Source organism: Vigna umbellata, chromosome 2, assembly GCF_029865625.1.
Source record: "Vigna umbellata cultivar VRB3 chromosome 2, Vumbellata_1.0, whole genome shotgun sequence".
Taxonomy (NCBI): Eukaryota; Viridiplantae; Streptophyta; class Magnoliopsida; order Fabales; family Fabaceae; genus Vigna; species Vigna umbellata.
In genome coordinates, this window is record NC_142166.1 from 2,370,971 (window position 1) to 2,398,485 (window position 27,515).

The 27,515-nt window shown below is 34.1% G+C and overlaps 2 protein-coding genes and 1 long non-coding RNA gene across 4 annotated transcripts; 2 read left to right on the forward strand and 1 right to left on the reverse strand.

Moving 5' to 3' along the window:
* The first annotated feature begins 1,195 nt into the window (after window positions 1-1,195).
* Window positions 1,196-4,975, forward strand: LOC124841840 (protein arginine N-methyltransferase PRMT10-like). Of its 2 annotated transcripts, none has more exons than XM_088105721.1 (4): window positions 1,196-1,997; window positions 2,341-2,533; window positions 2,644-2,700; window positions 3,910-4,975. In XM_088105721.1, the coding sequence occupies exons 1-3, from the start codon at window positions 1,983-1,985 to the stop codon at window positions 2,697-2,699; spliced, it is 264 nt and encodes an 87-aa protein (XP_087961847.1). In that variant the 5' UTR covers window positions 1,196-1,982; the 3' UTR covers window position 2,700; window positions 3,910-4,975. The 2 variants fall into 2 exon arrangements, with proteins under 2 accessions (XP_087961847.1, XP_087961846.1); XM_088105720.1 differs by having other exon boundaries at window positions 1,199-1,997; window positions 3,865-4,975.
* A 4,905-nt stretch (window positions 4,976-9,880) lies between these two features.
* LOC124841623 (uncharacterized) lies at window positions 9,881-14,549 on the forward strand. The gene is made up of 6 exons (XR_015784025.1): window positions 9,881-10,437; window positions 11,994-12,088; window positions 12,270-12,330; window positions 12,610-12,699; window positions 13,070-13,498; window positions 13,583-14,549. It is a non-coding gene; the product is annotated as an uncharacterized LOC124841623 (long non-coding RNA).
* Window positions 14,550-20,774: 6,225 nt separating this feature from the next.
* On the reverse strand, window positions 20,775-23,237 carry LOC124841625 (homer protein). The gene is made up of 4 exons (XM_047317927.2): window positions 23,079-23,237; window positions 22,490-22,905; window positions 21,400-21,772; window positions 20,775-21,094 (listed from the first exon to the last, which is right to left on the reverse strand). Exons 1-4 carry the CDS (start codon window positions 23,179-23,181, stop codon window positions 20,919-20,921), a joined length of 1,068 nt encoding a protein of 355 aa, XP_047173883.1. The 5' UTR covers window positions 23,182-23,237; the 3' UTR covers window positions 20,775-20,918.
* Between the last annotated feature and the right edge of the window lie 4,278 nt (window positions 23,238-27,515).

The following is a 27,515-nucleotide window of genomic DNA, read 5'->3' on the forward strand; positions in this document are numbered from 1 at the left end:
CTCACCCTCACCCCTCACCCCTAACCCCTAACCCCTAACCCCTAACCCCTAAACCCTAACCCCTAACCCCTAACCCCTAACCCCTAAACCCTAAACCCAAAACCCTAAACCCTAAACCCTAAACCCTAAACCGAAACACCAAACCCCAAACCCTTAACCCCAAACCCCTAACCCGAAACCCCTAACCCCTAACCCCAAACCCCAAACCCCAATCCCGAAACCCCAAACCCCAAACCCGAAACCCCAAACCCCAAACCCGAAACCCCAGACCCCCAACCCCAAACCCCCCAAACCCCCCCAAAACCCCCAAACCCCCGCCCCCAAAACCCCAAAACCCCAAACCCCCCGAACCCCCAAAACCCCAAAAACCCCCCAAAACCCCAAACCCCCCGAACCCCCGAAACCCCGAAACCCCGAAAACCCCTAAACCTCGAAACCCCGAAACCCCGAATCCCCGAAACTCTAAAACCACCCTAAAAAACCCAAAGAAAACCCGATGAAAACCCAAAGAAAACCCGAAAACCCGAAAACCCGAAACCCCTAACCCTAAACCCCTAACCCCTAATCCCTAACCCCTAACCCCGAAACCCGAACCCCGAACCCCGAACCCCGAGCCCCGAACCCCGAGCCCCGAACCCCGAACCCGGAACTCGGAACCCCAAACCCGGAACCCCAAACCCCAAACCCCAAACAACCCCAATAAACCCCAAACAACCCCAATAAACCCCAAACAACCCCAATAAACCCCAATAAACCCTAAAAAAACCCTAAACCCTAAAAAAACCCAAAAACCCTAACCCCTAACTTCAAACCCCAAACCCTGAACCCCAAACCCTGAACCCTGAACTCTGAACCCTGAACCCTTAATCCTTAACACTGAAATCATAACCCTTAACTCTGAACTCTGAACCCTGAACCCTGAACCCTGAAAAATTCTGAACTCTCAAAAACACTAAACCATATATAATAAAACTGTTATATACAGATAAATTATATACGGATTTTTCCATATATAATAAAAAAATAAAATTATATACGAAAAATCCGTATATAAAATCTGTATATAATCTTTCGACATAAGCTTTTCCAAGGATTAAACCGTATATGTAAGGGGGTTTCTTCTTATATACGTGTATTACATACGGATGTTAAAAAAAATAATAAAAGAAATTAAAAAATTTAACCCTAAGTGAAATTGGAAAGTTCTCGAGCCATTCCCACAGCTTTCCCTCCTCTCAGCTTTCCCTCCTCTCAGCTTTCCCTCTCATCTCTTTCTCTCTCGATCACAAATCACCATCATCGAGCCATTCTTCACTGCCTCTTCCCTATTTATCTTTGCATTGACAAGCTTCAGTCCAACCTGCATGCCTCTCCATTATCGCCAAGATGCCCAACGAAACAAGTTCGTCTAAATGACAAACCCCTTTCAGTGGTCGAACACAAATTAGGGTTCTCCCATCCCTAGGGTTTACCTCTCCTATTCCAATCACCCTCTTCCACCCCTAAATCCAAACCGTTAAAGACAAAAGGAATAGAATCATTTGTTGATCTTCGGAGAGAGAGAGCCACACCTCGACGCGATGACCGGGAAGGCGAAACCCAAGAAACACACGACTAAGGAGATCGCGGCGAAGATCGATGTCGCCACTACCAACAGCGGCGACGGTAAGGCGGGCTTGGCAGACCGGTCTGGTGTGGAGAAAGGCGGGCACTTGAAATACGAGTGCCCGCTCTGTAAAGTCACGGTGCCTGACGTGAAATTGATGCAGATTCATCACGAGGCGCGTCACCCTTAGATCCCCTCTAAGGAGGACAAGGTCGTCAACCTTCACGCCATAATCGCCAGCGAATCGTCGAAGCCGCGTCCAAGCATTCGCGGAAGCCACAAGAAATGCTTAGATTTTGGAAACGAGATACTCTTTGGATTTGTTAACTTAGTCGTATTTTTGGGAAGACTTAAGCTCTAACCATGTCATCTTCAAATGACCACTAACCAGGTAGTAAATGTTGTATTTTCTCTTTGTTAATATTTCTTGTCCACTTTTCAATATTTTTATTTGGTATATTATTGCTTCATAGTTACTGGAAGGGATGACTTTACCGTTGATGATGGCAAGTTTACATGAATCTCAACCACTGTCTTGGCTTTTGAATAATGATAATCATCAATTATTGTTACCAAATGACTTTTGAATAATTTTATTGATACAAGAATTGGATAAGATAACATTTGCTGCCGTGTTATAGTTTGAGAGCATTGGTTATGGTTATTGCTTGTGTTTATGTTATGATTTATTGTGAGTGATTTTGAACTGACTTTATGAGTTAATTTGGGAGAAGAATGTTTTGGATGTGGGGACTAGAAGTGGCATTCTTGCTATATGGTCAGCTCAAGCAGGCGTGAGGAAGTTGTATGCAGTGGAAGCGACGAAGATGTCAGAACATGCCCGTGCACTAGTCAAAGCGAATAATCTCCAGAATGTAGTTGAGGTCATCGAGGGATCAATGGAGGATGTTACCTTGCTTGAGAAAGGTTAGAATGAATGAGATCTGTTTAGTTTGTTTGATATAACTTTTTTTTTCTGGTTCTTGTGTACATTAATGATTTCAAAACTGACATTTACTCTGTTTCCTGTTTTTAAGGATTTGTGGTGGAAGAAAACATGCTCGTGACCACTGGCTCAAACCGACAGGAATGATGTATGTATTGTCGCAACTATTTTTCTGTCTCAAAGTAGAGAAAAAAGTATTTTGATGCATTGATGTTTTGTGTTCTCATTTGCTCCCTACCACCTTAGCTATTCATCCATTTTGTGTTTTGGCTGTGTCAATTAAAATCGATATTGTGTAGTTCATTTTTCATTCTACTGGAGTATTTTTGGTCACTTGAAATTTGAAGCAAAACTATTGTCCCAAAAAAGATGTAATCCTTAAATTTCAACAATTGTTTCCACGTTTCAAACCAAGCTACACAGAAGGCACAAAGTTTTGTTCTGTGTAACATATTCTATAGTTTTCAATGGAATTGGTTAGCTTCAAAATTCTTATTTCATAGTCATTACTCATTAGTCTACAAATATAATGCCAAACTTGTCTCATGAGTTAACTACAAAACTACTCAGTGCTTGTCTATTTACATTAGATTCATTGTCTTGGCATGTAGTGCGCACTATGCTCATTTCATCACATTACCAATGATGATAATTTACATGTATAAATAATTTGGTTGTTGCCTGATGGTGATAATTTACATGTATAAAAAGACTGTCCCTAGATGGCATGTATACTCTATAAAAGGGAAAGCCATTGGTTTGTTCATGGTATTTTTATTGACTCTGGGATTAGTGTGGAACCTGTGCAAAATAGCTACTACTTTTTTTTTTCATATATATATATATATATATATATATATATATATATAACTAGATTTAAACACTTTTGGTATACACTACGAGACTTTAAAATTACATTTCTTATACATGGAAGATAAATAACAAAAATGTACTTTATTAAAGTGGAACTTTTATGTTTGATATGAAAAATATAGACTTGGGCTGAAAGAAAAATTAAGATAGAGTTAGACACTCATATAAAAACATTAAAAGTTAGCTAAGCTTATTTTACTGTAAGACTATTGTAAATTACGAAACTAAGATGAAAGACAATATTGTAAATGTTGAGATGTCCGAATAATTTTTCATTTTCTAGCTTCAATGTAATAATTTTGCACTTTCTAGCATTATTAGTAAGAAGAAATAATTGTTTGATAACTTATTACTCTTTATATTGATAATCAGTGGAATATATAGCTTTGTTTTTTTTTCACTTACATTGTCTAGAACATGAGTTTTTGTTCAATGTTAGGTGCTTGCATTAAAGTATTTGCATTCCCTGCATGGGTTGAAATAGACACGTGGAAAGCTTGGTCTTGGTGCAAAGATGGTATTGATTGAGGAGAAATAGGTCCAGGGACTAAATAGGAAGTTGAAGTACGGGCTTGCTCTGTACATGCGGTGGAGAAAATGCAAGAGCTAATAAGTAAAAGTCAAGAAGACAGGTTAGTCTTTTCTTACCAGAATATCTTCCCCTCATGGCCATTTTCCAATGCATGTAGAGTTGGATTTCTTCTAAGGTTATTTACCAGACCCATAAAAAATCTACCAAAACATATTTGATGGAATAATAGCATTAGTCTTGATTATAAATTATGGATTTATCTTTAATTTTGGATGGTTCGTTGTGCTTAAACATTTATTGGTTTGTGATATATAGATTTTAAGTTATTTATCTTGTATTTATAATGACCATCCCACTATTTACTATCCTGGTGTTTTTGGATCAGTTGCTTTGCTACTATTTGAGACTTATTACTATAACACAAAATAGATTCAAATAAATTCTTTTGTTTGTGTGCAAGTGCACGTACTAAAACAAACCATAAATCTAAACTATTGGTTCCTGGCAATGTGTTACATGAAATCTTTTGAGATTGATCATGTATTGTTTATATGTAAGTTTTGAAAGACTTTTAATTTAATGCACGAATTTAAACATGCATGTTATTAAGGAAACAATTGATTCCAATATTACAATAGAATACAAGTCAAACGCAGTTGATGATTTACATATGAGGAAGCCAGATATTAGCAAAGCGAAGGAAATGCTGATTTGGGAACACAAAATCCCATTTAATGATGAAATTGGATTCTGAATAAAGATGAAGGTAAAGGGATGAAATTTTCCTTTAGGTAGGAGATTTATTCTAATCTTCCATTTCAGGCTATGAAGGAAGTTAATTAGCTTTTAGAAATGTTACCTTTAGAAGTTTAATTGTATATTGATTTACAATATGAAAATCAAAGTTAATTAGCTTTTAAAAATGTTACCTTTAGCAGTTTAATTGTATATTGATTTACAATATGAAAATCAACTAAGATACACGTGATTGTTAATTTATTTAGATGTTCATACTTAACTTCATCCATGTTTGTACACAGGTTGATATTATTCAAACTAAAAAAATATTCAATTGTGTATGTTTATTATGTTGTATTTTTAAGTAATTTATGATTGATTTATGTATTGCATTAGTTGTAAAAGCAATTTGATGGTTGTATTTATCTCTAGTCAGATATATAAAACTCCTAAAAGCAATTTGGTGGTTGTATTTATCTTTAGTCAGATATATAAAACTCCTAAAAGCAATTTGGTGGTGTAATCTAGGATTACCTAATATTTTTTTTTATAAAACTATAAAGTTATATACGAATATTACATACGGATTTATCCGTATGTAATTATATAAAGACGTTATATAAAGATTTATCCGTACGTATACGGATATTACATATGGATTTATCTGTATATAATAAATCCGTATATAATTTATATACGCATAAATCTGTATATAACCTAGTTACGATAGTTTTATATATGGATTTTTGTCCGAATGTAAGCCGTATATAACCAAGTGTTATATACGGATTTTGAACCTTATATACGGATTTTGGTTGTATGTAATTTAATTTTTTCTTGTAATGTGAACCCCAAAACTCCAAACCCCAAACTCCAAACCCCAAACCCCAAAAACCCCAAACCCCTAAACCCTAAAAAGCCCTAAACCCTAAAAAACCCTAAACCCAAAATCCTAAACCCTAAATCCAAAATCCTAAACCCTAAACCCCCAACTCTCAACCCCAAACCCTAAACCCCCAACCCTAAACGTTCAACCCTAAACCCCCAACTCTAAACCCCAAAACCCTAACCCCTAAAGCCCAAAACCCTAAACCCAAAAACCATAAACCCAAAACCCAAAACCCAAAACCCTAAACCCTAAAAAACCCTAAACCTTAAACCGTAAAAAACCCTAAACCCGAAACCCCAACCCCGAACCCAAAACTCTAAAACCTTAAACCCCTAAACTCTAAACCCTAAACCAAAAACCCTAAACCCTAAAAAACCCTAAACCCTAAAAAACCCTAAACCTTAAAAATTCCTAAACCCAAAACCCTCAACCCTAAACCCTCAACCCTAAACCCCCAACACTAAACCCCCAACCCTAAACCCCTAACCCCCAACCGCCAAACACTAACCCTCAACCCTAAACCCCCAACCCTAAACCCCCAACCCTAAACCCCCAACCCTAAACCCCGAACCCTAAACCCCAAACCCCAAACCCCAAACCACCAATCCTAAACCCCAAACCCCAAACCCTAAACCCCAAATCCTAAACCATAAACCCTCTAAAAACCCTTACCCCTAACCCCTAAACCCTAAACCCCTAAACCCCTAACCCCTAAACCCCTAACCCCTAAACCCCTAACCCCTAACCCTTAACACCCTAATCCCTTAAACCCCTAAACTTTTAACCCCCTAAACTTCTAACCCCCTAAACCCCTAAACCCCCTAAACCCCTAAACCCCTAAACCCCTAAACCCCTAAAACCCTAAATCCCTAAACCCCTAAAACCCTAAACCCCTAAAACCCTAAACCCCTAAACCCCTAAAACCCTAAAACCCAAAACCCTAAACCTAAACCCCCTAAAAATCCTAAACCCTAACCTCTAACCCCCTAACCCCTAACCTCCTAACCCCTAACTCCTAAACCCTAAACTCGGCTCAAACCCGTGGTGGGTCGGGTTAGCTCGCGGGTTGTGATGCAATTTGACAGCTCTATACAAAGATGATGAAAAAGGGCTTCGAAACAAAAAGCCTATTTTTTTTCCGCACCCTTGGTTTATTCATGCACCTCTACAATAAATATTTATTTTCATGCTTTTTTTTGTTTTATTGGGTTTCTTTTACTGCATGTATCTTATGTTCATTTTTATTCATTGGGTTTGCATGTTTAATTTTATTTGTTGCGCTTCAATATTTATTGTATACACAAATTTTTCTAATAAAAAAGATTTAATAAAAGTTTACAAAACAATAAAAAAATATATAAAAATTATAAAGTAAAAAAGAAGATAAAATTATAAAATTACAAAAAATGATTTTCTAATATTTTAAAAGCGATATAAGTATTCGTGCGATAGTCCGCATCACCTTAATAGTTAATACCCTCAAGAAATAATTAAATAATAGGTTTAGTGCTCGTGTGACCACTCGCATCGTCCTAGTTCCTAATACCTTTTCTTTCTCTTTAAAAATAATTTAATATCGTTATAAAGGTTGAGCACTCATGTGTCATCCGCATTGTCCTAGTGCTTGACACCTTTTCTTTCTCTTTGAAAAATGATAAAAAAAATATTTAAATATCGTTTTAAAGGTTGAGCACTCGTGTGATCTCTGCATCGTCCTAGTGCTTAACATTTTTCTTCCTCTTTTAAAAATAATCAAAAAATATGTAAATATCGTGTTAAAGGTTGAGCACTCGTGTGATCGTCTGCATCGTTCTAATGCTCAATTTTTTTCTTTATCTTTTTAAAAATATTCAAATGTCTTTCTAAAGGTATGAGTACTCGTGTGACCGTCCGTGTCGGCCTAGTACTCATTACCTTCTCTTTCTCAAAAATACAAAAAAATGCAAAAATCTTCAAAAATACTAAAAACAATCAAATCTTCACACAAGCAATCTTTCAGCTAGAACTACGTGATCCTTGATTCTTCATCAAGAGTGGAGATACGTAGGAGCAAAACTAGTCTTTGTCAGGTTCACTTCCCAAAAATCCAAATTTATTTCAAATCATTTTCCAAACAATTTTTTCAAACAGTTTCCGAAAGGACTACATAACCTTCATTTCTCATTCTAAATGAGAATACATAGGAGTAAGGTAAATCCTTGTCGGGTCTAAAAACTAAAAATATATATTTTGCTTCTTTATAGTGTCTTTTTTGGAGATAATTAAACATTTTGAAAACCACATCACATTCGCGTATTTAATTAAAGGTATTGTCTTCGGGCAGATGTTGTAGAGTGCTAATACCTTCCCTGCACGTAACCAACTCCCGAACCTAGAATCTGGTTTTTGCAAACCGTGTCTTTCTTTATGATTTTTCTGTAGTTTTTCAGAATTAACTATGGTGGCGACTCCAAATCTCTTTTTCAAATCCTTTTTTTTATTCGTTGTTCCGTCGCAATTCCGGTTGCGACACCTACAAATCCGTACCAAAATAATATGTATAATTATACTAAAAGTAGGCCTTACAAAATAATTGTGCTCAATCACGAATTTATACATGTTCTCAATAACATGTATAAACCAATCAACAACGTAGACCAACAAAATAATTGTGCTCAATCACGAACTTAAAAAGTATACACCCTCGGTCTTTCACTTATATTGTTTGGCCTTTCATTCTCCTCAATTAATATCGTTCGACTCACTTTCCTTTTAATACCGCTTGGCCCACTTCACCCTGTTAATACTATTCGGTTCACTTCCCCCTATTAATACCGCTCGGTTCCATCTTCACACACTTAACCATACGGTCATGCATCCTCACACATTAAACCGTTCGATCATACACCTTCACACACTTAACCATTCGGTCATGCATCCTCACACACTACACCGTTCAGTCCTACACCCTCACACACTTAACCATTCTGTTATGCATCCTCACACAATAAGTCGTTTGATCCTACACCCTCCCACACTTAACCATTCGGTCATGCATCCTCACACACTAAATCGTTCGGTCCTACACCCTCACACACTTAACCATTCAATCATGCATCTTCACACACTAAAGCGTTTGGTCTTACTCCTCTCATGCACCGCTCAACCTCTTTTTATAGATTCCTCACCCTCATGCTTCTCTTTCGCTAAAGGAAGAGACATTCCCAAGCTCTACACCCACCACACACTCTTGGTTAAAGAGTGTAGAAATGTGCCCCTCAACAACCCCTTCCCAATTTCATGTAATGTAAAGAATTCAAAAGAAGAATAAAACCCATGCAAAACATATATCAACATTATACCCCAACCCTTCACAAAACATATACCCATGCAAGAACATATTTCATACATGCTAAAAATTGAAACTCAACCTCCACCCCTCACAAAATATACTTCAAGTCACTCCTCTTACATGCAACAACAAACATATATAAAAGTTATATCCCAACCCCTCACAACCATAGACCATAAACCCTAAACCCTAAACTCAAAATTGTGCCTTAAATCGCACACCCTTAAACCTAAAACCCTAAACCCTAAACCTTACACCATAAACCCTAAACCCTAAAACCTCAACGCTAAACCGTAAACCTTAAACAATATAAACAAAACCCTACAGAATAAACCATACGCCTTAAACCCTAAACCCAACCCTTAAACCCTAAACCCAACCCTTAAACCATACACCCCTAAATCCAAAACCATAAATCGTAAACCCTAAACCATAAACCCTAAACCATAAACTATAAACCCTAGAGCCTAAACCCTACACCAGAAACCATAAACCCTACACTCTAAATCATAAACCCTAAATCATAAACCGTAAACCCTACACCCTAAACCATACACCATAAACCCTAAACTTTACACCTCAAACCATAAACCCTAAACCCATACACCCTACACCCTAAACACTCGCCCTTAAACCCTTAACCGTGAACCACAAACCTTAAACATTAAACCCTTAATTATGCCTTAAACCATACAACTTTAAACCTAAATCATAAACCCTAAACCCTTAACACTACATCCTACACCCTACACCAAAAATCCTAAATTTTAAAATCTCAATCCTAACCTTTAATCCTTAAACCATAAACCTTAAACCATATACCTAAATCCAAAATCCAAAATCCTAATCCCCACACCTTAAACCCTTAACCATGAACCTTAAACCCTACACATGGGTAGAAAAATAAAGAGATAAATATATATATATATATATATATATATATATATATATATATATATATAATATGGGGTCTTCACATAATTTTTATCTAGTTTTTTTTTTCCTTTTCCTATTTTCTTATTGTTATCTTTATTTTCTTCTTCTTTATCTATTATTGCTTTTACATTTGTTTTTGTTTTATTGTGTTTTTATTAGCATTTGCTTTTCCTTTTAATTTGTTTCTTACATTTAAAATAAAATAATAATAATAATAAAATAAATAAATGAATAAAAATAAAAATAATGACAAAACGGAATCGGTTGCACCAACAGGATTCACTCAACAGAAACCCATTATTTTTCCATCACGACATCACAAACAAAAAAACCCATTCCCCCACCCAATTTCAAGGGGATCTTCTTGCTTCCACTGATCGGTCTCACACCTCACTACGGGAGCTAGAAGAAAAGGATTATTCTCCTTTCAACTCTGTTCACCTCTGGCGTCTTCCATCAACCATTACTCATTTTCAACACCATCAATCCCCTGTTGCTGCAACTACCTTTCATCTAGAAGAGACAAAGAAAGCATCCGAATCTACAATCGCAGAAAGAAAACCAAACAAAAAACCAGTTTCTCAAGGTGAGTCTTCTATTCTAGCTTAGCTAGCTTATTTGATCTTGTGTATGAATCAAAGATTTGCTACGATGGCTGCTTGCTAGTCTCATTTTCTCTTGCGTGCACGAATAGATGTTTCTGCATTGCTATTTTCATTTTGTTGCTGCATTGGCTTCATAACATCCCTATCACAATCATCTCTAAAAAGGAACCAATTCCATCACCTGAAAAACAGAGAGGAACCACTCGGGCAGAGACAAAACAGATTATGAGTTTCTCTTCATATTTCCATCATCCCAAAGAACCTGAAATAAAAAAAACCCCTAGCCATTCGTAAAACCGATTCATCAACACCCAGCCATTGCTCCAGTGATGGAGAACACCAAAACGGATTCATCAAATACCCGTTCCTTGCCCAAGTAACAAAGAACATTAATAATTTCAACCCCCTCTCTGTCATGGCTTTGCTCAATTAGCAAACTGTGGATTAGCCCAGTTTCAAACTCGTAATCCTGGGCCAACGGCGATCTTGGCAGCAAGGGCGGTGAGCCCTCGACTTTAAGGTTTCGGAAATATACGAAATGGCGAGGATAAAGCTGTGCAAGCTGAGGAACAAGGCGAAGGCGGAGTTGCTGAACCAGTTGAAGGATCTGAAGGCGGAGCTCGCTCTGCTTCAGGTGGCTAATTCTTGAAAGCAGACGACGCGGCGCGGAGAGGCGAGAGTTTTTTTTTTCTCTCTCGCGCAAGACGCATAGCAGGAAGAGAGAGCCTGGTGCTGTGGCCGGCGACGGCTCCGTCGGCTGGCGTCGTCACTGGCGACGCCATGGGCCGCGGCTCGCGGTAGCCAGTGTCGGTGGGGGCGGCGTCACGCATGCAATGGGAGGCAAAGGGTTCCCTGGTTCAGGAGAAGAGACTTTAGTCTCGTTGAGCACAAATGGAATGAAGATGGTTGAACCCTGAATGGGTTTCTGAGTTAGGGGATAAGGGCTTTGGGTGTAGCTCGTGGGCTGCCTTTTTCCTTTCTGTTTGAAGCACTGCTTCCACTCATGCACTCCTCTGATTTCCTTTGCTTTTTTTTCTCCTAGTTGGGTCTTGAGCCCACTACCAATTCAGAAAACCCTAAAGAAGGTTTAGGCCTTGGCCTTGTGTTTTTTTGTTATCATCCGCTGAACGTTAAAATTTGTGTCTATTATCATGGGATAGTTTTGTCTAAAATTTTTGTCCCAAATCATCGATTTTGGAAAACCTTTCAGTTTCATCACTGATATAATGTAAAACTTTATTTGTTACATGGAAAACATATTTGAAAATAATACTTTATATTATTTTCATAAAATGTATGAACGAAAATATATATTTAGGTTAGTTTAGATACTAAACACATATTTGAAGATAGTTTAAGGATGAAAAATATATTTAATTATTTTCTTCAACTATTCATTATCATTAATTTTGTCTGTTTTTTTTTTCTATTTCTTAAATTATTGTAAAAATACTCACACAAGTTAATATCCTCTCTTGATTTTTTTTATATTTTTGTGGTGTGTTGTATTCATGTTTCTGGTTTCCCTTGGAAACAGCAAGCTGATGTTCTTGAACCATTCAACGCATCGAGTTTACCAAGTTATCTTCAAATGTGGATTAATTCACTTGAAGAAGGAAGTCTATATCAAAGGTAAGTTTCATAAATTTTCAATATCAGAAGAAGCATTGAAAGAACAGAACATGAACTTTTATAAACCTGTAAATGCTTCAGTTGATAATTTACAAGTATTCTTTTCAACAAATTCATTGATATGTTATTTCATTTTGTTAGAATGAAAGATTAAGTTTAACCTCTTCTTTTTCTTCTATAGATTTCCTTCAGATTTGTTTCAACTGCTGATGTCAGAGTGTCTTGTCCTGCACAATCATATAGTGAGTTTGTGTTGTGAATTACCTTGTTATATAGTTTGAGGCTTCAATTATTATATATAGTGAGTTTTTTTTCTTACAAACTTGATTTTTTTTAGTTTATGGTGTTGTCTCTCAATTCATTATTTTAAAATATATTGATAAATTAATGTTTTTCTTGTTGAATTTATATTAAGCTATTTTTTATGTATATTAATATCAATGTATTTTTAAAGGTTTGATAACAAAAAATCTGAAATTATTTTCTACATACACTTGACAATTCCTTACTTTACGTGACAGTATGCCATAAGCCCATACAAGCTTCAATATAATAAACAGTTATCCAGCTTTTTTGACATTTTGGCAACAGCCGCAGACAGAGATGACAAGGTATTAATTAATTTAATGCTTTGTTAATTTGTTTTCTCTTCATCTTAAACCTATTTCTCTTCATATTCTAACTTTTCTTAGAAACACTGGTGCCAAATAGCTATCAGTTGCTCAGTATTTTAGACTGCTAGAATCTTTAATACTTTTCTGATTAAACTAGAAAACAGATAATAAAATGCATGTAATGTGTTATTCAGTTTGAAATCACATCTTTTCTTTTGACCTCCTTCTGGATTGAAAGTTAGATATGTTTCTAAAGAGTTATCACTTAAATGTAGTTTTTTTATTATCTATTTGATTCATTTCGAATGTTCTGAAGCACTGTTTAAAAGAGATAGAGTATTGATAAAAAGATGGATTATAACTGCAGGAAAGTTGAACCGGGGACTCTCAGTCATTGACAGCTACAGACTGTTGAAAGAAGGACGTGTATTAAATGATGACGAGATTTTCCTTGCTAGTGCTCTTGGTTGGTGTATTGAATGGGTATGACAGTTGAAAGCTTTTGCTTTTCTTGTTCAAATGATTAAACTAGTTCTAATGGTTTCAGAGTTTACTGTGATGATGGCATTGGGGGGTCTTAAAAAGTATGTTGTTGAGTTTTGCAGCTTCAAGCGTATTTTCTTGTCCTTGATGACATTATGGATAATTCTCACACACGTAGGGGTCAGCCATACTGGTTTAGAGTGCCCGAGGTTTGTAGAAAAATAAACATGAGCCATTTGTTATCTTTATGCTGCTTAAGAACCATTTCAAGGGAAAGCCATATTACGTAGATCTTCTTGATTTGTTTAATGAGGTAGTACAAATGTCAAAGTTTAAATTATGTGGGACTATTCTAGTCAATATACTAAAATGTGACCATCTTGCTTTTTTCCTTTAGGTTGAGTTCCAGACTGCTTTAGGACAGATGATAGATCTGATTACCACACTGCATGGAGGAAAATACCTGTCCAAATACACATTAACTCTGTGACAGGAAAACAAGGAGAACAATTGGAGAGAAATTATCATTGCTTAACCACTTTTTTGACAAACATGAAATCCTGGATCATATGTAATTAATGTGACTAAAACAACTGTAAGAAAAAAAAAGTATAGATTCTTCTGCCAGAGAGCAAATCACGTCCTTTCTATAGGGTGCAATCAAGAGTATTCCGTAAAACCTGACTGGAAGTTGACACCAGAAGAGAGATAATTGCTGGCTTTTCCTAATTGTCTCTACACATGCCTATTAGATATAGACGTGGCTATCTTTTTTGGCTGGGCGTGGTGAAGAATATGATGTGAAATTTGCTTGTTACTAGTTCCTTCTCTTCTTGCCAGCTAGCAATGTACTATGTTTCAATGCGATCTATATATCTTCTCTTTAGTTTCTTGTCCATTATCCTTTTCTGTCTTAAGAAATCAGTACTGATGATTGCATATGGATATCATCTTCTGCAGGCATCGGCGTATAATAAGAAATCAGTACTGATGATTGCATATGGATATCATCTTCTTCCTCTGACACTTTTGTTCTTGGCAATGAATTGGTTCTGGGCACGGCGTAAGTGGGAAAGGAGAAGGACACCAGGAGTTAGATGCATACAATCAATTACCAGTTACCCTACATGTGGGAGTTTTCTGCAGTATTCATGTGTTGACATTTGCTTGTATTTGGGGTTGAGTATTTATTATTATTTCTATGTCTATTTTGTTGTTTATTTGGTGGAGAATTTTAGTCTTGATTGAGCTGAAAGGAGAATAAGATATTTCTGCAATGAAGCTTCGTTTCTTATATATTGAATATCTACTATATGGAGATAGTTTCAATTCTTTAATTATATCTCTATGCTTATATTGTGCCAGTTATGGGTATTCCTGGCTCCTGAACTACTTTCACCCAATGATTTTTAACATATTGACAAAAAATCGTAGGCCTGCGATGCTCATGGACTCGGACTACTCGGACTTTATTGTGTATCTTTATACGATATCTTGGGTATGTCACCCCTTCGTTATCTTGTTTTTACACCATGTTCATGCTTATACTCAAATGCAATTAAAATTTACTTTTGTCATCTATTATTGTACAAAGAGTTGTTGCTATCAAGGAACAATTATCTCAAAAGCTTTGATGTGAGAATAGTTGCAACATTTGTGGCGATGTAACATTTTTTCTACTTAATCCTTAATCATATCCATGACTCTAATCATAAACCTTACTCTAACCCTAATCATAACTCTAAATATAATCATAACCCTACTACTAATCCTAACCCTAACTCTATAACTATCGACCTTATCCTCACCCTCACCCCTCATCATAATCCTAACAACTAACTATAACCATAATCTTAGTCCTAACTTTATTTCTAACCATAATCATAACCCTAATAATAATCTTAATAATAATCTTAACCCTAAGTGTAACTAATTTTTAAAATATTTTTTAGGAATACTTGTCATGATTTAAGTTAATTAAAAAAAAATTCATACAAGAAGTAATTTTTTATATCACAATATTTTTAATAAATATATTGTTTTTTGAATATTATTAATTTAAGATTGAGTGGGGAGTGGTTGAGTTCTGTTGGATTGGTGCCTCATCCCACCTAACCCACCTAACCCAACTCAACCTAAGTCAACCCCACTCATCCCACTTCACCAATCAAATTATATCTAACCCAACTAAATCCAACTTGACCCGACTTAAACAAACTCAATCCAACCCAACATGACTTGATCCTACCCGACTGAAAAAAGCCACCCCAACCCCACCTAACCTCACCCAACGCAACCCATTCTAACTCACCCAAACAAAACCTTCCCAACCCTACCCTACACCACCCAACCTTACTCCCTTCATATGCCCTTCTTACACCTTACTTCCTTTCTACACTCGTCTTACATTTTTTCTACACGTTTTCAAACTCTTTTAACGTCGTTTGGTTATACTTAATGGAAGGGACAAATTTGTCGCAAAGTTTACTAACTGTGGACATATTTCAAACACTTTTATAAATGGGGACTAAATTGATACTATCCAATGAAAGTGGGGACCAAAGAGACTATTAAACATCCAAACAACAAGCTGATTGTACTAAATGAGGCTGGACCTATGATACAATGGAGTAGCCGACACATAAAAGCGTGTTTCATCCTATACCTCTAACATCTCATCCTGCACTTTCAAAAATTACATTTTTAACCTTTTAACATCTAGTCTTGCGCCTTCAACTTTTCAAAAATTTCATTTTTAACTTTAATAAATATCTTTCTATTTTCTTCTTTTTCTTACTAAAGACACTTTAATAAATATATTTTTATTTTTTCTTTTTTTATTAAAGACACTCTACACCAACTTAATAATAATTTAATTTAATTTAATTTAAATATTATTTAATATAATTCAATATTTTAATAAATATTAAAATATAATTTATGTTATAATAATAGTTATATTAAAAAAATAAAAATAAAATAATAATAATAATATAAAATTTAATTTAATATATTCAAAAATATTAAATTATATTAAAATATTAAAATAAATCAAAAAATTATTAAATTTTAAATAAATACAAAAATTTTTAAAAATTGTTAATCGGATATCAAAATCCATAAAATATACTAACAGTTTTGTTTTTTATTTAAAATTTAATAAATATTTAATTTAATTGAAAATTATAATATTATTTATTATATTTTTACATTTTAATAATTCTTAATATATAATTTATATTTTTATAATAATTTAATTAAAAAATAAAAATATAATAACAAAAATAAAAATAATAATAATGAAAATAAAAATAATATTTAGAATCACATTTAATAATATAAAGGCCTAAATGCTTACTTCATCCTCATGTTAAGAGGTGAATTTCTTAGTATTCGGTTTTAAAAATAAAGACATTAGGTCCCTATGTTATCAAAAATGTAAAATGTATGAATAAGGTCATGTCCGTTAAGTTGAGAGCAACGACGTTAAGTCCATGCTGATGTGGCCGTACTTTTTCTCTTGTGTCTTCTGTTATCCAGCTTTTTCTCTCTCTTGTTCAACTTTTTTTTTTATGATTTGTTGAACTTGTTCTTTCTTTTGTGGACCTTATTCGTATACTTTCATAAAATATGGACCCAATGTCTTCATTTTTAAAAGCGGGTTCTTTGTGGACTTTATTCATATACTTTCATAACATATATGGGGGTGTTACTCCCTCCACCCCCACACGTCTCTTCCTCCACCTCCCCAATTTTCTAAAATGCCAATTATATCCTTCTAAAATAACAATTATATCCTCAAAAGTTAAAATTTTTTATTTTTATTATTTTAATATTTTAATTTATTTAAAACTTCTGATTTACTTCCCTCTACACCTCTTCCTCTCTTCCATTTTCGTTTACCTTTCTCTCTTCCGTTAAGCTTCTTCTCCACCTATAACAAATTCATATTTTAACAAATTCATATTTTAACAAAATTATTACGTTTAAAAACTAACCATATATAACATTTAAAATTATAAATTTAAATATAAATTACTGTAAATAAAATAAACAAATAAAATAAAAACGAAACGTAAAAGGAACACTGCCTCTGGACGGATGACATCCTTCAACGGATGTCAACATCCGTTGAAGGCAAAACGGATGTCGACATCCGTTTTGCCTTAAACGGATGTCGACATCCGTTTTGCCTTAAACGGATGTTGACATCCGTTGAAGGATGTCATCCGTCCATAGGCAGTGTTCCTTTTACGTTTCGTTTTTATTTTACTACGTTTTGCGGCTCATGCAAGGATTATAGGCTTGGATATTAAAAGGATTATTGGAAGTATGGGAAGGATTTAGGGTTTAGGATTATTGGAAGGATTATGACTACTTACCTGGAGAGGAACCACGACAAGGACACTACACCATAAACGCACTGCACCACGTACTGCACCGAGAACAAGAAGAAGATTGTTTGATAATTCTTTTCACGATCACCAAGCTTTGTAGAAAAATATTTTACTCATACAAGAAACTACGTAGGTTATCAGTGAAATATGTTATAAATGAATAAAATTAAAAAACAACAATTTTAAAAATAAAATTTTACTGAGGGGCAAAATAGTAAAGGAAAGGTGGAGGAAGGGGCAAAATAGTAAAGGGGAGGTGGAGGAAGAGACGTGTGGGGGTGGAGGGAGCAACACCCCATATATGGACCCAATGTCTTCATTTTTAAAAGCGGATACTAAACAGAAATCCACCTCTTAACATAGGAACGAAGTAAGCATTTAATCCTAATTTAAATATATTACGTTATATTAAAATATTAAATTAAATAATTATTAAATTTTAAGTAAAAAATAAATTTTACATTCGTTAATCAGATATCATATCCGTATTATAAATTATCAGATTTCTATATCGATTAACAATTTTTTTTAAAATTGTCTTTTTTAAGTTTTAATAATTATTTAATTTATTTTAATATTAATTTTATTTTAGATATTATTATTTTTACTTTTAATAAAACTTATAAAAATATAAATTATATTAAATTATAAAAATATAATAGATAATATTATAATTTTCAGTTAAATTAAATATTTATTAAATTTAAAATAAGAACAAAACTGTTAACATAGTTTACGGATATCCGATAAACAAGTTTTTAAAATTTTTGTTTTTATTTAATTATTTAATTTATTTAATTTATTTTAATATTTTAATATAATTTAATATATTTAAATATATTAAATCAAATTTTATATTATTATTATTATTATTTTGTTTTAATTATTTTTTTTTATTTTTTTAATATAATTATATAATATTTAAATTTTAAATTAAATTAGATTATTGAGAGAAAAAAATAGAAAAATATTTATTAAAGTTAAAAATAAAATTTTTAAAAAAAGTAGAGACACTGTATTAAATGTTAAAAGGTTAAAAATAAAATTTTTGGAGATATTGATAAAATTTTGGAAGTGGTGGATGATCACGTAAAAAAGACTAAAGCCAAACATGTTACAAACATATTACACAAAAACGAAGGCTTAATTACCTACTTAGTTCCCATGTTAGGAGGTAATTTTCTGTTTAGTACCCAGATTTAAAAATGTAGGTATTTGGTACCTATGTTTTGAAATTTGTATCAATTCAATCCTATCCGGTTAACGGCGTTATAATTAATGCGAGAAATTAAGGACGTTAATGATAGCCTGGGTGGAATTGATACAAATTTCAAAACATAGGTACCAAATGCCTACATTTTTAAAACTGGGTACTAAACAGAAAATTACCTCCTAACATGAGGACTAAGTAGGTAATTAAGCCCAAAAACGAACTACTGCTATTTATACATGGGTGTTTCTCCTGCACCATCATTTTTTCCTTCACCCCCTAAATTCTAAAATTTCATTTTTACCCTTCATTAAAATATATTAAAAACCTTAATTTAGAGGCGTGTACATTTTTTTCTTCCTTCTTCCTCTCTCTCGGCTCCCTCTGTACCTCCATCCATCTCGTCTCAACAGCTTTTTCATCCTCTCAAGTTGTGAGCTTTTGTTGCTTATTCCACTCACCATTTCAATTTCATGGATTTGACGCGAAGCTCTAATTGTATTTGTATTTGTGCTGCAACTCCCATTGAATGGATAATGAAATTGAATCTGCCCTTTATCTTCTTATCCGCCCTAACCAATAGCAATATGTTGGGACCCCTCTTCTTGCCAAATGCCACCACTATGAATTGAAAATTATTCTGCATATTCTTGTGGGGTTCGGCCTCTAACTTTAGTTGTCTCGAGCTCTCATTGTGGATTGGCATGGAGAACTTATTGGCTTCAAATTGCTTTGGTTTCTCTAAAAAAAAATCCTATAAGTGGCGGGGATAGATACGAATGACGAAATAATGAAGAATGGATGGTCATGAATGATAAAGGCAGGGGTATCCTGCTTCTGGATTCATCACTACAAAAATAATTGTTTAATCATTTCATAAGATATTTTAAAATCTGAAAATATATTCCAAAACACTGAAAAACTATAAAAAATTACATTCTAATTGAGGATTTTAAAAAGTATTTTTTATTCAAAATAAATAAGTAAAATATTTTTAGATTCGAAAATATCTTTTAAAATATTTTACTGAACCTCTAATTCAATATATATATATATATATATATATATATATATATATATATATATATATATATTCGAATTCGAAAATACTTTTGTGATCATTCAATCTAAAAAATATTAAAATATATAAATATATAAAATTAAATTGTATTAATGATTTTACTTTATCATTTGATATTTTAAATATTTAAATAAATTTATTGACAAGCAGAAAAGGAATTGAAAGCCTCTTGTTTCAAAAAGCGAATAATTAAAGTCCTTTTCTCATTTTCAGCATATACTAAAAATATTCTGTTGTAACATGATATTTAATGTGTGTTTTTCTTTTTCTTCTTGCACTCTCAATATTTCTTGGCGCTTCTCCAAATTTTCAACGTAACTATTTTACTCTGTAAAAATAACTTCCAAATTACCATTTTTGGAATTTTTCTAGAACAATTTTTCCATGATATAATTTTCCGAATAAAATTTTCAAAACAAAAGTCCAAAAATAAAATTTTTAGATGGAGATTTTCGAAATGCAATGTGGTAAGATTTCTGGAACATATATAAAAGGATTATGTGAAAAGATAACCAACATAAAGATATACGGGTTCACCACCTTAAGTAGAGATCGAGGGTAGGGTTTCTAAAGTTTGCACCAAATCTAAAGATAGAAGTTCACAATCTTAAGAGATAAAGGATAGTTTTGTAATGGGAGGATTTATCAAGTTTGTCAGAAAACTTGTGAAGGGAGGGTTTTCCCAAGTTTGTTAAGAAAACTTGTATATTGTGATACCATGGAATACATTTGAGATGAATTCGCGTACGTAGACAAGTGGTGTCAAGTCATTTATCTACTGCACTGAATGTAAAAGCCAAAAGAAATAACTTAACAAGTTAATTACAAGAAGAATTCTGCATAATTGATTCAGAAAGGTCAAGCGTCACAGCTTAACAATGCAAGCGATTAAATATTCGAATGCAAATAAAAGACTTCTTAGTAGATTATCAGTGAGTTTATTAATAGGATGGATGAACTATGTTAAGTTGAAACTATACCGACACTTGATCAGTGTCCATCTAAGCTATGATAATTGAACAAATAATTCGTATTTAAGCTATGATCAATCAATTGGAAAAGCGTTCAAAAGCCCTGTCTTGAGACAGTAATCTAAAGCAACAGCAACAGAAACAAAAATTAAGAGATTCTCACTCACATAAATTGTTCCGTCTTGGGCATGTGATAAGAAGCTTTGAAAGTTTGGTTCAAGGAGTGGTCCACCACTTAGGGTTCCGAGACCTGCATCATGAGTTTGTTTCAGTAATACCAATATTAGGTTTATTTAGACTCAAAGTATTCAACTCAAGACCTCAAAAGAAAAAAAAAGGACAAGATGATATTTTATCTAAAATGATGCAGTGACAAAATTTGAATCCATTTAAAATGTGAGCATGAGTTTGTTTCAGTAATACCAAAATTAGCTTTATTTAGACTCAAAGTATTCAACTCAAGACCTCAAAAGAAAAAAAAGGACAAGATGATATTTTATCTAAAATGATGCAGTGACAAAATTTGAATCCATTTAAAATGTAAGCATGGTAAACCTTTAACAACACCAAAAGCTGCTGCAACCCCAGTTTTAAGTTGAACATCATCCAAGTTTCTCCTTATAGTGTAACGAAAAGTCACTCCAAACAATGCACAACTAATGAAGTTGATTGTCAAAGGAAGAAGCAGCTGAGTTGTGTCGGTGACTTGAGTGAAACATATGGGGAGACCTGAAACGGTACCAACAAGGGCAGAAATTGATGCTGTTTTTATTGACTCCCATCTCTCTTCATCTCGATCAGTTTCTTCACTTTTCATCCCCATGGATGTACCGCCACCTTCAGGGCCTCCCATATTTACCAACAGAGACTGCTCTGCTTTCTCCACCAGGGCTTTTGCCTCTGATATGTCTCTTTGACATTCTTCAATCTTAAACTCACTCAATTTTTGTAAGTAACGACTAAAGTAAGAATCAAAATTAAAAGAAATCAAGTCAAAAACATCTCATGAACTACGTAATACTTTTTAATCACAAGTAAATAGTACTTTTGCTATAAAATAACTCATTGATAAGTACCAATATCAGTTATTGAAGAATTATTAAACAAATTGTGAGGCAAAATATTTCTGTAAAGTATACATAGGCTGGCTAAAATAAGATAAACATGTATGAAAATGACTTTTTACAGGAGTCATTTCTCACTCATCATGAACATTATGAGCTCCTAGCTACGCCATTCAATTTAATCAATACTTCCACACCTTCCAATGCACTGTAAATTATGTTTGTAGTCGTCATTCTTGAGAAAATTCATTTATGTTGGTTCCTTTTTTAGAAAAACATCTATTGATCATTTTATAACTACACTAAATGAACTTTAAAGTACTATGTTCATTGGTAAAAGTAATTAATTTTTCTTATAATTAGTTCCAGTAGATAGTAACATTTGTTCTAAGCTAAAAGAGATGAAATATCTATAGAGAGGAGATGTAGATAAACGCAATCCTGGTTTCAACCACAAGAATTAGGACATATTTTTAATATTAAATTGGTCATGAGTCTACAGATATTAGTAAAATCCAGAGATTAATCGTATCTTTTAGTCTGAGATTTTGATATCTAAGGAAGAAAAGCTCAACCATTACCTCGAGAACTTCGCCTTCCAGTTGGTTGACGTAATCCTTCAACTGCTTGACAGCTAATTCTTGTTTTTGGATCAATTCAAGTTCTCTCTTAGCCATCTCAACCCGCTGCGACGCCTTCTCTAAACCATCTAGCAAAATCTTGTTCTCTTCTCTGCTCAATAGTTCTTGAACTTGCTTGTCAACCAACCCATACAGTGGGTCCTTCACATCGTCACTTCCCTTTTCATCTGAGCTCCTGCAGAGGCATTTGAACGATGGAACTGATCTAAAAGACTTGATGAACAAAGGAAAAGGAACTTGAACGGAGTTCACAATATTAGTGCAGGGATTCATAGCGTTCGTCAGTGAATTCCAACTTCTCTTATTATCTATGCTTCTATATCCCGGCCCATTATGTGGTGGCTGTGAAGAAGAATCTGATACATAAAACAGTTTAAATTGTAATATCATCTCATAAAATACCCTTTACATTTGTCTAACTTTTAATAACAATCATGTAAAAAAAACAAAAAAAAAAAATCTAGAAAATTAAGATTACTTTTCATTAAATTAAAAGTTAAGAGGTTGAAGATAATAGGTGTTCACTTACGCAAAATCTGGCAGCGAGGAGTTCGACTATCAGTACCACAGCATCGACCCCGAGTGATGTCAGGCAAAGAGAAGGTGGAGGAGAAACGAAACAAGTTGGGCATAACAACCACAGAAGAAAGGAAGCTGAGAGGAGAACGAGAAAATTTGGATTAAATTAAAAAATTATTTTGAACTTTTCAGATAATGCATGGGATAGTGGTAGCAAATGGGGCCGGGCAGTAGAAACCCTTCTAAAGGCCCAATTCTTCTGAAGCACTATCTTATTCAATGAAAAGTTATTTAAAATTATACTTTTTATAAAAATGATTTAATTGTCTTTGTTAATATAGTATTAAAAATTAAAAATATAGTATATTAGTAAATAAAGAGATATATTGTGAATTTTTTTGTTATTATATTGGTAATTTTAATTACTAAGTCGATAGTTATATTTTTAAAATGTGACCACTATGTTAGAAAAAAATTAATTTTTTGTTTGCAAGAAAACATGAAGCCGGAAGTATAAGCACTAATTCGATCTGCATTGTGGTATTTTAGTTCATTGTGTTCCTTAGATTGTCATATTTTTTTTAGGACAGGGTGATTATATATTTTCTTACTGGTTTTGTTTCTTATTTATTAGTTGTTCAGTCTATGAGAAGGTAGAAAGCTAGTGGAGAACAACTTACAACTCTAAGTCAGTTTATGGTAAAATGGAATTAAATTTTGGATTCAGTTTTATTTGCCATATGCACGTAAAATGAATGCTTACTATAGGTTCTGCATTTTCCAATTAATTTCTTAATACATTTTTGTCAATGCATTTGCACTATCATGTTTATTTTTCTAGTTCTAATGTTTTGTATCCAATTTAAATTGTATGCAATGAAAAATTGAATGTTGGCTTCTAAAGGGCTTTTCCTCGTATTATTGTAGCTCTTATCTTCACATTTTCTTGGTTATCTAGCATAACCATGATCTATGAGTCGTAGTCTTTGGCTTCTGAGATGTCTATATGATGTTATTGAAATTTTTTCAAGAACTACAGTCTGTATATAGTGTTTTCATGTCACATTTGTAATTCATGGTGTTTCAAATTTTGGTTTGAATTCCTCAAATGAACCTATTCTATATTTTTATAAATTTGATGTGGATTGTGCTTGTATTCAGGTAGCTGACGAACTTGTAGCTGAACTTGCTTATCCAAGCAAATGTGCTTCAACTCCTAATCAGGTTTTTCCTTTTGTATAAATTCTTTTAGACCGAGTGTAAAGATAAATATTATGGACTTGATGTTTTCATAACATTTGACAGCAACAATATGACGAGAAAAAAAATCCATCAAAGGGTGTATGACGCTTTGAATGTTCTAGGTTTAATGTCACTTTAGGTCCTTATTTTCGATCCAGAATCTTAAATAGGTCCCCTTATTTTTTGGAGTCTCAATTGAGTCCTTATTTTTGTAAAATTGAATCACATAAAGACTTTCCGTCAAATTGATCACCGTTAAGGAGGGTGTGACGTAACATGCTGACAATGTAATTTTTTATTACGTGGCATTAAAAACGTGACTGAATTGTACTTTTTTAATTTTTGAATTAAAAAATGAAGTGTACAGAGTGGAAATATAATTTAAGGACAAAATTGGAAAATCAAATTAAATTGGAAAATCTTCAACCGACCCGCTCCCATGCTTCAGCAGTTCGGTGTCCTCCTTCTTCTTCACTTCTCGGCCTCGCTCGGTAGCCTCACTACCTTCAGTCATTCGGTTCCCTTCTTCTTCTCCTTCACCGATCGGCCTCTTCCTACATTCTGTCGTTCGGTTGACTAGTAATAATATTCTATAACAGGCTGCCGCCAAACCTTAATTTCCTAACCTAGCCAATACCGCCGTCAACCACGTTGTGCCGCCACCATCATCCTCGTCGGACCACAAGCCGTTGTCGCCAACCTCCATGGTCGCCGCACATTCATCTTCATCACTTGCAAAGCCAGAAATCAGAAAATCCCAATTGCCATGTAATCCTAAATCGTAGATCCCTTTCTTCTTCCTTGCAAGCTTCGCTACAACCACCAGTTAGCAACATCATCTTCTCCATCATCGCATCAGAAACATGCATCAAATCCAAGCTAGAAAACACAGAGAAACCCAAGCCGCTGCGACAAACTCCATCATTAATCGAACTCGAAATTTCCTTTGCGAGAGACAGCCAGTCAACACGAGAACCTGCTCCACCGCGATTCGCACTTCCACCATCGATCTCCCCTGCGAGATTCAAGTTCGCACTACCTAATCGCGTCTTCTACACAAAACCGTGAAACAACCTTGCTTTATCTTCTCTGAATCACGCTTCCAAGAGCTACCACGAGACATTCTCAATTAGCGCCCCCATGTTCTATCGCGGTGCATGAAGTTTTCCCCCTTCCCTCTAATCTGAAACCTTAATTTTGGGTGGGGAAGGGCGGCACAGGTGATAGCTGTCAAATTAATTTTATTTGATTTTCCAATTTTGTCCTTACTTAAATTATATTTCCACTATGTACACCTCATTTTTTAATTCAAAAATTAAAAAAATAAAATTCAGTCATGTTTTTAATGCCATGTAATAAAAATTACACTGTCAGCATGTCACGTCACTTCCTCCTTAATGGTGTTTGATCAATTTGACAGAAAGCCTTTATTTGATTCAATTTTACAAAAATAAAGACTCAATTGAGACGTCGAAAAAGAAAGGAACCTATTTAAGATTCTGGACGAAAATAAAGACCTAAAGAGACATTAAACCAATGTTCCATTGGCAATGGATATTATTTCTAAGGATAACAAGGACATACAATAGATGGGTCTTCCTCGCGCAAGTCTAAGCGATATTGAAGATCTAAAGGTTTGTAAACAGTATTCAATTGTTTTATTTTTGATACATGATTTACCGTGATGCTCTGTTATTCTAAATAACACAGAAGAAAAATTATAATTTTAATTCATAATCAGCTCAACAGACAGAACGTCTTGGGCTAAGGAATATAATTGAGAAGAAAGCATCCTATTTTCAAGAGCTTGAGGATCAAGTAAGGACTGCTATCAATAGTGGATTTAGTCTGGGTTTGAACTCCTGTGCCTAGTTTACGTTTTGAAATTTGTAACTGTTTTGTAAGAAGGCCCTAGGGATTTTTGTCCGTAATGATTGATTTCTGTTTGCTAACTTTTGTATTAATTTATGAAGTACATAGGTCTTCAGAAACTTATAGAACGAAATGAGTAAATATATAGCTCCGGGAATGCTCCTAATGGAGGTGTATCTTTAGCATTCATTCTAGTGCAGTTATGCTATGATGTACTGTCATTGGTTATTTTGTCCATTACAAATTGTTTCTAATTTTTCCCCTTTGGATCTTTGATTTGTTAGATAATGCCTATGCTTATATCTCCTTGGTCTTAAGTCTGATATAACTGGTCAGAGGAGTGAGACTTTCTAAGAAAGTCTTTATATAGCGCAACATATTGTTGTGTGGGGTAGTTTTTGAGTTGTGCATAGTTGACTGAAATTATTGTCCTACGGGAAGGGTACATTGTACCTTGTAAGCAAATACTATGATTTCTCTATTTCTAACTCACCGTGAGAGAAATAACACGAGGAATACTCAGAAAAGACTGGTGCATGAACTTGTTTCCTGGGTTTTTAATCGAGGAATGTAACAATGGTATAAAGGAATGCTTACCACTAAAATATCTGTGCTTTAGAGGGAGGTGTTCCAATACGAAGAAACTTCCACTTAAGGAGGAGATTGTTAAGATTCAAAGCGAGTTAAAAGTCCCACGATGGATGAAAATAACTAAAATGAACAATAAATAAATGAAATGATTTATAAACTCATTGTTTTAATGTTTTAAATTGTAAATGATGTCTTAGTCTCTTGTATGAGTTTGTTCATAACTTATTGATCTCCTAAAAAAACTCGGGATAATCTAACTTAGCTACTGGTGAAGGATTTTTCAAGATTATTCTGTTGCTGGCTTTTCTTTGTCAATAGGTTAATATATATGCTATTAATGTATATGCTCAAATAACTGGAGTTGTTAATGTAGTTCGATTTGCTATGGATAGAGAACGACAATCTATGAATTGAGAGTAATTCCACATTGGTGGTTAAAGCTTTTTCTAACTCATTGTGCCTTGACAATTACGTAAACCATTGGAGTAACACTTTGAGTAGGATAACAAGTATGAATTTTCACGTATCACATCTCCACAAAGAAGGAAATTCTTCTCCGGACAAACTTGCTAACCATGGTGTTAATAACCAATGTAATGGGCGGGGAACTTTATTCCAGATTTCATTAGCTACGAATTTTATAGGAATAAGTTTCATCCATCATTTTATAGGTTTACTAACTGAGTAGGTTTTGGTCTTAGTACCTCACCATCTTACATTTCTTTTCTCTATTTCTTTTGTC